The sequence below is a fragment of the Homalodisca vitripennis genome, chromosome 3 (genome assembly GCF_021130785.1).
Source record: "Homalodisca vitripennis isolate AUS2020 chromosome 3, UT_GWSS_2.1, whole genome shotgun sequence".
Taxonomy (NCBI): Eukaryota; Metazoa; Arthropoda; class Insecta; order Hemiptera; family Cicadellidae; genus Homalodisca; species Homalodisca vitripennis.
This window is the reverse complement of record NC_060209.1, coordinates 119395345-119408437: the sequence shown is the minus strand read 5'-3', so window position 1 is coordinate 119408437 and position 13093 is coordinate 119395345. Positions and strand designations below refer to the sequence as shown.

General features: G+C 35.3%; 1 protein-coding gene across 6 annotated transcripts in view; it reads right to left on the bottom strand.

Annotated features, from left to right (window-relative positions):
• The window catches only part of LOC124357421 (pleckstrin homology domain-containing family A member 6), a 194270-nt gene that overhangs the window by 102969 nt on the left and 78208 nt on the right, over positions 1-13093 (bottom strand). For 5 of the 6 annotated variants that reach the window (XR_006921942.1, XM_046809213.1, XM_046809215.1 and 2 more), the window contains one exon: positions 3250-3316. Coding sequence is in view for 5 of the 6 variants with exons in the window: in XM_046809213.1 (XP_046665169.1) it covers positions 3250-3316 (67 nt within the window). In the remaining variant the exon portion in view is untranslated. Of the gene's footprint in view, positions 1-3249; positions 3317-11822; positions 12045-13093 lie in introns of all 6 variants that reach the window. The other variant, XM_046809214.1, reaches the window with a different exon arrangement.

Below are 13093 nucleotides of genomic sequence, written 5' to 3'. Positions count from 1 at the left end.
CTTGTCTTGGCCTCTTATAATTGAAAGGATCTTAATTAATTAGATTGATAATTAATAAGTTTGAATCCAAGGAGTATAGCACAAGGATGATGACAATGTTTACACGTTTCTATGAGGTTGATTCTAACAACGAAAAAAATCCTATGAATCTATAGACTCGTGTGCAATTTAGATGCTCGTTGTGTAACATAAATAGTTTAAAATATGTAAAAACCACAAAGGTTTTAATGACTTTTCGAAGAACATTGCTAATGATTGATTAGCTCGCCTGCCCGGCGGTTCGAAAATCACCTTTTAACACATTGATGGACAATAGCGATTGTTTGTAAATTGTATTGGGTGACGTGCCTGCTATAGCAGTCATGACTACGTTACTGTACATAGCCGTGACTGCTATAGCAGTCAAATACACAAGTGATGTTTAGGGTCATGACTGCTATAGCAGTCATAATTAAAAAAATTAATAGGAACTAAACTAATTCATTTCTCAATTACCACAAAACGTTGAGTGATCAAGTAGGTCTTATTTAATTTATATATTCACTTGGAATTTTGGGCAAACCCTTTCCACATTTGGTAGCCCTTGTCAACCAGTTGTTTACAAGTAGTGACCTGCTCTTTCATAATGCGAGCTGTCCAATCACTGTCAGCCTGTTCTGAGTGATAGTGTGCATTCTACTGCAGTAGAAATGAGTACAAATAGTGAAGATTTAATTAAAATAGTAACAGAAATTTTAGATTTACCGAGTGAAAGTGATGTAGATCCTAAAACTGACCCTGTAGAATTAGCAAGTGAAAGTGATATAGATCCTACAACCAATTTTGTACAATTACCAAGTGAATGTGATTTCGAACAAGTAAGTGAGGCTGAAAGCAACACACATACTAGTGCCGTAAGTGATCACAATATTGAGGCTGTAGGTCTAAATATCCTTAGTTCCAATGTTTTATCTGAAGAGTCTGAAAATGAATACTTTACAGAGTCGGGTGTTTCAAGTAAAACAACCTCTTTTGTTGATAGCTCTAGTGAGGCTGACGATACGGATAAGGATCCAAACTATATTCCATCCGATGTAGAAAGTAATAATAGTTAGGAAATTGAGCAATCCTCAGAGGAGGAGTTAGTTTAAAATGTTTATACTGTTCTTTATACTTATTTTCAGGGTTATATTGACTTATTTGTATCATATTTCTTAAAACTGTTACAATAAATTTTATTGTTATATTGAAAACGTGATGACTGCTATAGCAGTCCTGACCTATTTAATAAATTTTTATGTGCAGGGTCATGACTGCTATAGCAGTCCTATTTTTCTTTGTTTTCCATGCAAACCTCCATGTTACAAGTAGATTAGTCATATCGATTTTATATCTGTAGGTCAAGGACTTAACGAGATATCAAAGTGTCTCTCTAGGGACCCTCATAGGCTATGACTGCTATAGCAGTCACGCACTTTGAGGTAGTCAAGGATTTGAAGTGGCGTTAAAGCAGTCACTAATCATGACTGCTATAGCATTCACGTCCGTCAATGTGTTAAGGCGTTGGTCCCCAGGTTAAGTTAGCGAGGGCTTCTTAGCCCTAACTTCGCCTAGTAAAATAGACATCTTTACTTTACTTTTAATGATGAAAATTATTTTAAACGTATGTAATAAACAATTAAAAATGAAAACGCCAAAAGGAAAAGCGTTGGCGAGGAAGTATTTTTACGTAACAATGTATTTGTATGAATTCCTAACATACTATAATAAATTGATAATCATCCCCAACTTTCTGACCACATTCCTTTATAAAATGAAACATTAGAATTTTGTTATTAACTTGTAAAAATGTTTGTTATTATACTTTAAAAAAGAGGGAAGTTTTATATTTCCATATTATGCTCCAAATATAATACAACTGAATGTAGTTTACAAATTGGCTATACATAAAATATGCTGTCTAGTAATGTAATTTGATCCCATAAAGTGTGGTTTGACTGATTAACCACAAAGCTTATTCCATCACCAATCGGCCAGTCTTTCACGTTCAGTAAACAGAAAATGACCAAGACAAATATTAAAATTAAAATATATCATATTCCAGAAAATATGTATGGAGGCTGCATTTTCACGTCTATGACACATAGTTACCTAACCTCACATTGCATACTAAAAATAGCTCGTAATTCCAATTTGAAACATTCCTTGGTTTTGTAATCTTTTAATTAGTGCAGATTAAGTGAGCATTGTACGATCACGTATTGCCAGCACATTTCACACGAAATCAATACTAAGTAGCTCCACTGAGTCACGAGTCAACAGGGCAAGCGGATAATAGCTCTCTCGTAAGTCACCGGAATCATACTCCCGACATACCTGGATATCACAGCAAGGCTCGCGATGTAGGAATATTTTACAGATTCTCTAGTACGCCACCTCCAGACGCATTCAGTCTCTAAGTGTGGGTGAGGTAGGGGGCGGGCCTCCCACCCCTTCGCCCTTCTAAACGTGACAGTTTTTCCACTCGATTATTCAGACTTGTCGCCGTGAATGGTGACTTCATCCGTTACATTTCACGGTGCGGCACACTCCTTCGTCCACTGAGGCTTCCTTGTAGTTAGTTACACTTGAGAACTCAGACTGAGTTGATAATTCGAGAGACTCATAGTATGCGTAGTTATTCCAGTTTATGTAGTTTCTTCATATTGATGTAGTAATTTCAGTTCTTAAATTTCAATCGTAAATTCGGATTTTATTACATCAATAAATTTTTATGCTATGTAGTTTAGTTGGCATTTTTCAATTCACAAAACTTTTGTTTGCAAGCATGTTATTTAATGAACCAATACAACATAGTATCGAGGGACCCATCAGAACGAAGGAGTTAGCGCACAGACGAACTAATGGATATATATATATAGACGGATAGATATATAGACCGCCTTTTCACCTCTTGATCCCGAAATCAATAACGTTCTTTCCTACACTATGAATTAGGAGGAATTCATGTACCAAGTTCCAAGTTTGTAGGACTATTCTATTAAGAGTTGTCGCATATTCGGACAGGAACATTACAATTTCCTGAAGGTCCTGTCAGGTCCTTATGGATAGCGTTCCTTCGCCAGACAAAACTTCTAACAGAAGTCCATAGTTGAGTGCTCATATCAGCTTAGGAAGTTAAACTATTTCATTACTAACGACTCAAGATTTGTTGAAATTAGTACATCATTTATGATTATATGAGTACTTATTCCAAAATTGAAAAGTTACCTTCTTGATAGAGGTCATGGTGATAACGGCGGGGCTGGCGAGGGGCGACGTGACTGGCGGGTCCAGCCTGGAACAACAAACAACAATGAACAGTTGTGACAACAATGATAACACCAAATACAACAACAACAGCAATGACAACTCCAGATCATAAGAATAAAAACATTTATAACTAGGAAACCGCTTGATGTTAACTGTAGCTTAGATGTAAGATTGACTCTCTGACCGAGAGGTCAGGGGTTAGATTCTCCGGGAGGTCAGTAGAAATTAGTATTCTTTGTTTGAAGTTTGATTTTGACAATGGAAGGATTGAAAGGGAACAGGAATTTTCCGGATATTTACCATCGTTTAGTGATACAAAAAAATAAGTATACGTTTCGAGATTTGCAATCTGATCTCTTCTTCAGGCGAATAATTAACCTAACGCATGACCCGATCGCAAATGTCCGGAAAATTCCTGTTTGCTTAGAAAACGAGTAACTGGGTAGACAGTTTTCCCTTAAAATCTTTTATTAAAATACATAAAAATGCATTTGGCATTGAAAGAAACCCCTAAAACTATTATTGGAACATCTAAGTTAGTATAGAAGGTACCACAGTAACTTTCACGTGCCATTTCCGACCAATATGAGAATTGTAGAAATCATGCGTAATCGTTGAGAGCCACACACGAGTTTGCCTCGTTGATTCAGTATTTATTGTAACATTTCAATCATTCAGAGAATTTAAACCGAGGATATTTTATTCGCAATTAATATATAAACAATATTAGAACAATATAAATGCTGAACGGCATTCGTAGCAAATGATTTATTGGAAATCATACTGTATATTTTGGCGACTTCAGGAATGTTATTTTAATCATATTCCCTTCATGACCTCAAAGTCGAGTGTGATGTTTTAGAAGTACATATAAATAACATAAATATGTAAATTCGTCCTCTTTTTCGTAGAGTTAGCATTTAACGAGGGTAGACTATAAGTAGCCCGGGTTATGTTAAGGTCAAGGGTTGCAATAACATAGTGGAAAACAACTGTACGGCCCGAGGCTACACTCCCACCAACCGCCCTCTACACTCGGTACCAAGCTTTTGGAACAATAAACACTACTGTCTGGATCTGGAACCTCCCTGTTACAAAGCCGCTTTAGAAATGTTGTTTCTACGTGTCACGTTAACAGTGGAGACGTATATTTTATTTTCTGTGTGAGATATACACAATAAAAATACACATTATTTTAACTAGTTTGTATGGATGTACTTGTATCAAACTTGCACAGCATGAGAGCATAGATTAATTTAATTTTAAGATTAGTTAAAAAAAATTACAAAACAAAACTACCGAACTGGGAGACACAGAACGGTGGTTTATGAACGCCTGCCCTCGCAGGCGGGTTCATTTCCTCAACAGACTGCCCAATTCAATTAAAGATGTCCCAACGCCTAAGACGTTAAAGACTCGCCTTAAACGCCTCTTGTTGTCACAAGCATTCTATAATGCAGGTGAGTTTTTGGCATTCGATTGGGAGACTGCCCAATTAGAAGACTGACTCCGCTGTACTAAGTGGGTAGCATTGGCGATGGATGAAAGAGGCTTAACTGTAAAATTGTATGTATGAGTGTGTATTGTTGTATAAATGTTAGAAATTTAAAAAAACCCATGACGTTTGCCATACAATGTAAATATTGTCGTCGCAATAAAAAAATTTGATTTGAAACAAAAAACATTATTTTGCTCCGTCAGAGCTCCAAACTTGGCCTACCGCTTCCCGCTCGCGAATACTGACCACAACACCACAGACTCCACAAGTTTTGAGATTTGTATTTTGTATTTCACTGTTTCCTTTGTGCAGATGCTTGAATAAGCATGTTATGATCAGACATATTCATTATAAGTGACGGCTAGAGCTGGTTTGTGAATGGCAAAAAGATGCCGTCGATATACACACACGTTATCGGCTGAAAGCCAATATAAACTAAAAAAATCCTTAAGTTAATCATTATATAAAACAAAAGACTTTTCGTAATAATTTAATTGAGTCTAATGGTAATATACTAAATCATCGATGAATTAACTTTACAGACTTATATTAATGACAGATATGTAAATTGTCTTCTGTGCCCTGCGGCGACAAACATCGTCGTTAAAAATATTTAAAAGGATTTTATATATTAGGGCGTTTGCATCTGAGGAAGAGATCAGATTTATATCCTCGAAACGTAGTGTCATACATTTGTAACATATAATGATGGCAAATGTCCGAAATCCAAGTACCGTTTAAAATCATCCATCGTCGATTGCAAACTTATAACACTTTAATGCGTTTTATAATACTCATTAGCTTTACTTTCTCCTTGCAAATTATTTCTATTCCGACCGTAGTGTTGATTTTTTACAAATACAGTACAAACATCAAAATGTATATTTACGTTTTAGTGGGTTTAGTTGTAAATAATGAATTTCGGCCTAATAAACAACCGAATCCAAGTGCGGACTGAAATGCATAATGTATTGTTAGCTTCAGAAATGGCAAGTTCTGGACAATGGTAGCGTTGTATCCTGGATTCTGATTGGCTCCGGTCACCAACCCAGACAACAATGGACGAATCCCCGGGCCCCACAATACGGCACGGAATATCCGCATTAACGCCACCGCCACCGCTACCGCTCACGTCCGAGCTCGTTGGCTTCCAAACCACAGAATAAATACCTTAAGAATATTTACTCGTTATAATTACGTTCTATTATCATAACACCAAATCAAAATGTTTAGAACTAATGCACAAACTGAGTGATGAGATTATGACTAAGTGTAAGCAAAGTGTCTCCCGTAAGTTTGATGGAAAAGTAGGACACCGTTATGAAACATAACGGACGAAGAGATTGAATTGAAGCTTCAAATTCTGCAAGAATGTTGTTATTCAAGCAAGAAAAATTTTAATAACAGTACTTCCAGAAGGAATGAGTACTTTAGGACAAAATAGAATGTACTCGTCGATATTTGGACAACTAATTGCTCACTTTTGAACTGTCGAGATTCAAAGAGATAACACAACTTATTTCTACATTATAATTAAAGCTGTACGCATAATTAGTCAAAATACTACTAACCCCATAGATTTGAATTACAGTGTACTGCAAAAACAGTAAGCAAGAGTCAAGTTCAAATTAATATTAATTAATTAAACTTGTGTCAGACACTTGCCACTTGTCAAGTGGCCTCTGTGACAGGTCGGAGAAAATTCATTGGGACATCCAAATTGATATAAAATGGTTTAATGAACGGTTATTGCTTCTAATGTTCTTCATGTAAAAAAATAACCTATGTTTGTAGTTATATTTTGAAACTTGCGGAATAATAAAGTTATGTTATTTACATACTTTAGGCGTTAATGTCGGAAATCTTAAAAGTGTTGGCTAATAAGAGTTTTCTATGTATTTAGTGTTGTGTAATTAAGTAGAATGTTACTATTATTGTTTATATGAAACTTATTTTAGAGGAACACACTTTCAAGGCTTTATTTTTAGTTGTAGAATTACGATAGACGGCCCATTTAAAGATATGATTAAATTGTATCCAAATGTTTTTTTTCAGTTGTTTCTATGTTTTCTATATTGGCTATTCAGGAAATTGTTCATGAAAGCTTACACTGTATAAGAAAAACTAAAAAAATTTAGATGCGTAATAATTATATATCTAAAACGAGATATAAAATTGTTCTAATTTAATATTATTTTATGGGGTAAACTCAAGGTCGTTTTACTACATCTGGCACTTTGATCGCAGGTGTAATTTATGTATAATTTTTAAGCTCTAAAGTTTCTAAAGCTCTTTCATTTTACTTGTAAAGTTTGAGTATTCAAACGATAAAGTACAAACAAGTGTGAGCATTTATATGATATAAGCAATTAAAATATAAATCAAGTTTGTATGCGCAATATTTATATCTTTAAAATGAAGCATCTCCCATAGTTCTACAACAACAACCAACAATGAATTTACAGTGTTTGAGGTTTAACATTGGTCTTAAGTGTCTGAAATCAACATAACAGACTCCTAACAAAGAATTATTATAGTGGAATTACCAAAATTTATCGTACAACAGATGAGATGACTCGGATGATGATGAAGACTGATGTTGCGTGCTGATTTGAGTGTTTTTATCTGCCGTGTAATATGTATCTTGGTCTGTCAGAAATGCTTACATAGAAACAGTATATTTGAGAATATGTCAGTACAACATGCATGGTAATGAGTTTATATTCTAGCTCGGAATATAACCATAGTTGATACCTAATACGAGTATTTCTATAATAGAAGGATCGGTTTTGTAGGGCCACTTGTATAGACAGGAGTGGTCTATTTGCTCAATATACATTTATAGTCAGGTATCATCAGAAATTGTGAAAATATATTCTAATCTCAATCTCGGTTATCGATGAGAGTAATATGCGACCCGGCCCAGCCCAACCCTTACCAGCAGAATCCAGCAATCCACTCCAAAGAGTTACACAGAACCGAGGTTGTGGGGGAGGGGGGTGGCTGCTGGAGGGTTATTAAACTGTGTTGTGAAACTTTGCCCTCTCTACTCCCATTCATTCTAAACTTTAAATTTTCCACGAATATACACCACATCATTATAAATTAAACCATGGTCTAATGGCTATAGTGGAGTTAAGTAGCTCAAAAGTTGAACTTCAACACGAGCAACAATATTGTTTTTCTTCAGTTAGTATAAGACAAAATACAATTAGTCACATTTCCAAAGACTTACTGAACTGTAACTAATAATGTTTAAAACCGGTACGTAGCCATTTTGTTTATAACCTATAGCTTCTATTCTAGCACTATATTCGGACCACACGTTTATAGACGACGTTTTATGGTATCGGCAGTGAGTCATTCTGACCCTCCCTGAAACCACTGATGGCCACTGAGGGATCGTTACTCACCCCTGCGCTCTTGCTCGACAAAGCCTTGGCCTACAACAGAGAACGACGATAAATGTAAACTTTTACACTGAAAATCTCCAAAAAACGTTCCAATAATGATATTCGGGGCCATCATTTATGTTTATCTCACGCGTATCGACATTTATATCATTTTTAACATACTCCCATCTCATTCTTTTGTTCCTCAGCTGTTTAAAATTAAATATAAAATATTAAAAAGCTCATCCATATAATAAAAATATGTTTACATAAAATTTCTTTCTTTAACACATATAAGCCGTGATGTTTCGTTTCATTAACTACCATGCATCCTCTTGGACCGCTAAGATATTGAATGTGATAATATCGTTGGCATTTAAATAGTCCTGTATTAAACTCCAGTACGTAAACTTAGTTCATGCAGCATTTCAATTCAATTGGTTCATTGGGCCTTCCATGTTGGAAGACTAGATATGCGAACACATTTTAACATTATAAAATACTAAAAGGTACGAAGCCATTTTCAATTATATTATTATAGAAATAATACCCTTTCCCTGTCAACATTCTCTACTCAAAGAACAGATATTAAATGTTTAGAGGTTTTCATTTCCAAAATTGTCGTTAAAGTTGTCCGTCGTAATGATGCTGATAATTTTTTATAAATAAAATATGCTTTGTTTCAATGTATTATTGACGATAGTTACTTTGAAAGGATAACAGGGGTGCGGACATTTGTCATCGTTATGTGAGAAGGAAAAAACACAACGTTTCGAGGATTGTAATTTATCCTCTTCTTCAGTTCTAAAACGATTTAATGCATAGGATTATGCTAACACAAATCAATATATGGGGATGAACTCGCTAAAAATCCTCCGATTGGAATAAAATAAATTATGACGCTCTAGAGCCACACAAACCGTACATTGTGGACACCGACTCTTTATTAACAATGAATCAATTTCCTTTGTTGTTTTAATTGATTTTGTTGAAATTTGCCTTGGAATTTGGTTAAGTACAAAATTATCGTATGTCGGTCATACTGACAGTTTCACAATTAGAGCAATGAAATGGAGAGGGCTTTCAATTATTAAACTCGTACAATTATTGTACTACAAATCGGAAATGCCATTCAAAACATTTGAGAAACAGACTTAGCTTGTCACTTCTCGCATTTAAATAAACAATGAGTAAGAATATTCATACTAAAAGTGTCCTTTTATTGTAGAAACCAAGTACGCATCGAAGCGGCACCAACACGATGGTTAAGGTATCAAAGAGACTGGCAATTTCGTTACGACAGGGATAGAGAAACACCGGATAACGCGACACTTCCACGCCCTTTACACGGGATCTTTTCAGCCCGAGTCAGGAATCCGATTACGACATATTACGACGCCGATGTCGTTGAAAGCCCCATCCAAAGTCCGCTCTTGTTTACGAAGTTCCATTCTTCAGTTCTGAGAGCGCAATACTCGCGACTCGTACAGAACAAGACTTCTACTAAATGATGTCGTGAGTAAACTTACCTTAGCTACGATATTAACGTACTATAGTACTGTACGCTATTGTAGTGTACGATACGGTTCGACAGCACAGCGTTGTACGAGCGATATTGCGACGTTACGGCAAGTTCACAGTATTAGACTACGAAACCAATTAAAAGTATTTCAACTTAAACAAGTAACAACTTATTACAGAGTACAAGCTTTCATAAACCTGTCTTCTCCTCACTTATATGTAATTGTTTTCAAACAATTCAGAATTAGAAGTTCCAATAGCTTATTAATCAAAGCTGAGTTCAAGTGAAAATTTCCCCCCAAGGAAGGTTCACCTCTAGCTAATTATACCTTCTAGTAAAACCTACACTGGGTACAGCAAAAACTGATGTGTCATTAATATCTATCTGGGCAATCCCTTGGATATACAGGTGCAGCACCTACCGCAAGTGTTGGGGTAAAAGTATCGATAGTCTAGTCAACAGCGGAGGACGATTGTTTGAGTGAGGGGAGTGCCCTGCGTGTTAAATGCTGTTGCTGGATTAAACAATAAACACGAGGGAGTACTATCCCCAATCCCTTTTCACTGAAACATGAACAGAACTAGCTGGGACAGAACTAACCTTCCTTTCATTCTCTATTGACATCTTTTATATGCAATATGGACATTTAACTATATACTTTTAAACACAACTTTCACTTTGAAACATAAACATACAATTATTACAATTATTGTTAGTTTAAACAACTTGGCAATATTTATTGTAACGCCTAATACTCACTGCCATGAGTTAAACTGTAAATTAAACTTCTGATGTTGGCTAGGTAATTTCTCATTATTATAGTAGATAAGCACTGATTATTTACCATACATAAATAGACGCTTATTTAAAAAGGTGTTTTCTCAACGTTAAACTCCATACGTTATCTCAACACTCTGAGCCCTCATATCTCCGTTATTTAAGAAAATAAAATACGAATTAAGAATCAAAGGGTTATAAAGTCACATACTTAGCTCATCGCGAATCATAATAAAATACAGGAGAATCCTTCTGTACAAAAAAAATGACAGCAATAATAAAAAAGCGCCAGTTTTCAAAATTTTGAAATTTATATTTCAAAATAACTCTAAAATTAAAGAAAAGGTTCCCAATTTCAAGTTTGCTGTCAGATTTATAATTTCCAATATCTCAACAGTAGCCCATTAAAAAAAGACATCCTCTATACTAACATCGACAACGTAATGCGGGATTTCCATTTCATATGAAATACATAAGTAGTTAAGTAGGGTCGGTATTACTGAAATGCTATTAAATTACTGTAAATACAACCGGTTTAAACTGGTTTAATACGGAAATTGTAATAACAGTTGTTACAGTTATTTAAATAACATTTTTTAATAAAAAAATAATCCCTTAACGCAATAAAATATTCACTGTACATTTCCATCCATCATCAATGAAAACGTAACAACGGCAATACCAATTGTGAAAAATAACGATACCTCCGTCTATAAACCATTATCTGATAAGGCTTAGAATCCCCTTGACTGTTGTAATCCTAATACTGACTGTAATGGATGGCGTTATTCGTTGTTGAATTGAACAAAAATGGAACTTCAGTAGATTTAAGATTGTTAACACGGCTCCTTCTATTTACGAGTATTATTAAAAATACGAGAGCACTACGTACAAATACGATTTATTCCATACGTACGTACTGCATTTTATAGGATTAATGTGTATTGTAAACAACAGTTCACTAAAGATTTTCAAACTTACAACTACGCAAACGTACATTTTGTTATAAATATTGAATTTGGATCGTCTTATTGATTAAAAAATAATAAAGTCATAAATAAACAACAAAGTCTCAAACACGTTATCAAGATTACAAAACATTCCAAATGTTTTAGTTTTAACCAACGGAATTTCACTGATTAAAATAAGGGACTTCCTTCAATGTTTCGTCAACAGAACCTTTCTAAATCTCCTTAAGTTATTCAAATTTTGACCAAACCTGATATTTTTTTATAAAACATTTACTAATTACTGTGTATGTACACGATAAAATACAAGGGATGTACTGATATACTAACATGCTGACACATTACTACAATACACTGACGGCGGCCTTACTTACCATGACCAGAGGTGCCAGAAGCAGGTGAACATGCTGCAGTAAGAGAACGGGAGCACGGAGGCGGTGGCAGAGCCGACCGTGCATCTCCCGGGACCGGGACCGGACTCCCCCTCACATGTCATTTATCGCACAGGCACTGATACTGTTAGTGGTGACACACTCTGACACAGTTCATCGCTGATGGTGAGGTAATGGTCGTGAACCCAAGCCGTTCAGGCTGCTCTGCGATTTTATTACCGAGTTTATGTCATGCAGGTCTACCTCAGTGTTTACACTTTATTTTGATAATTACAATTTTGTCTAAACCGTTTTAAATAAATTTATTTGTAGATATTGAGACTCACTTTAAAGCGTACCATTATAACAAAAGAAATGTGAGTATACAATGGACAATATGAATATATTTATTTGCGACTAAAGTCAAGTAGAGCGGGTTGTACTTGCTGGGAAAACTATTCTTCACTCATACTTAATATTAACAAAGTAAGTATAATGGATAAGGTAAAATTAGATTATAACATCGTTTTCTCGCAATACATCTTTAGAATATGAGTAGAACAATAATCAGCTACTGAGTAACTTCGGCATTTACTCTACAGTAGCCTATCAATAAACTTACCATACTTAACAAAAAAATTAAGTATTTCCCGTATGTTTATCCTTTACTATCACCGTCTAGCTTATGTTTCCACAAGTAAAAATCATTAACTTGGGACTGATTCTGTGTTGTTTTGTCCGCCTGCGAGCTTGCTCTAGACACAGTACATTTTAAAATTCGCACACATAGAACTCGGAATCAAAGGAACTCCAACTATTACATGAATCGGATTAAGCAGCCTTATTTACGACGTTACATAAACCCATTCTTCGCCTATTCAGTAACGTAGTGAAAATTATTTCATTAGTGCAGTGAATGGAAACCAGTTGCACTTTCGTGTGTGTGTGTGTGTGTGTGTGTGTGTGTGTGTGTGTGTGTGTGTGTGTGTGTGTGTGTGTGTGTGTGTGCGTGTGCGTGTGCGTGTGCGCGCGCGCCAAAAAGTAACAAATTGTGGGGTTTTTGCCTCTAGGTAAAGTAACTAAGACCTATTTCCTGTATTCTACCACAACGGGCATTCCATACAAAAACTTAAAATAAAACCTGACAACAGAGTTTTTATATGTTACGTTAAAAATTATTAAAAATGTTATGGTATGTACTTAAACATTGTAAGAAGCAACATATAATTTGCGTAAAAGTGTTACAAAGCATTAAAGTTATTTTTAATTATTCC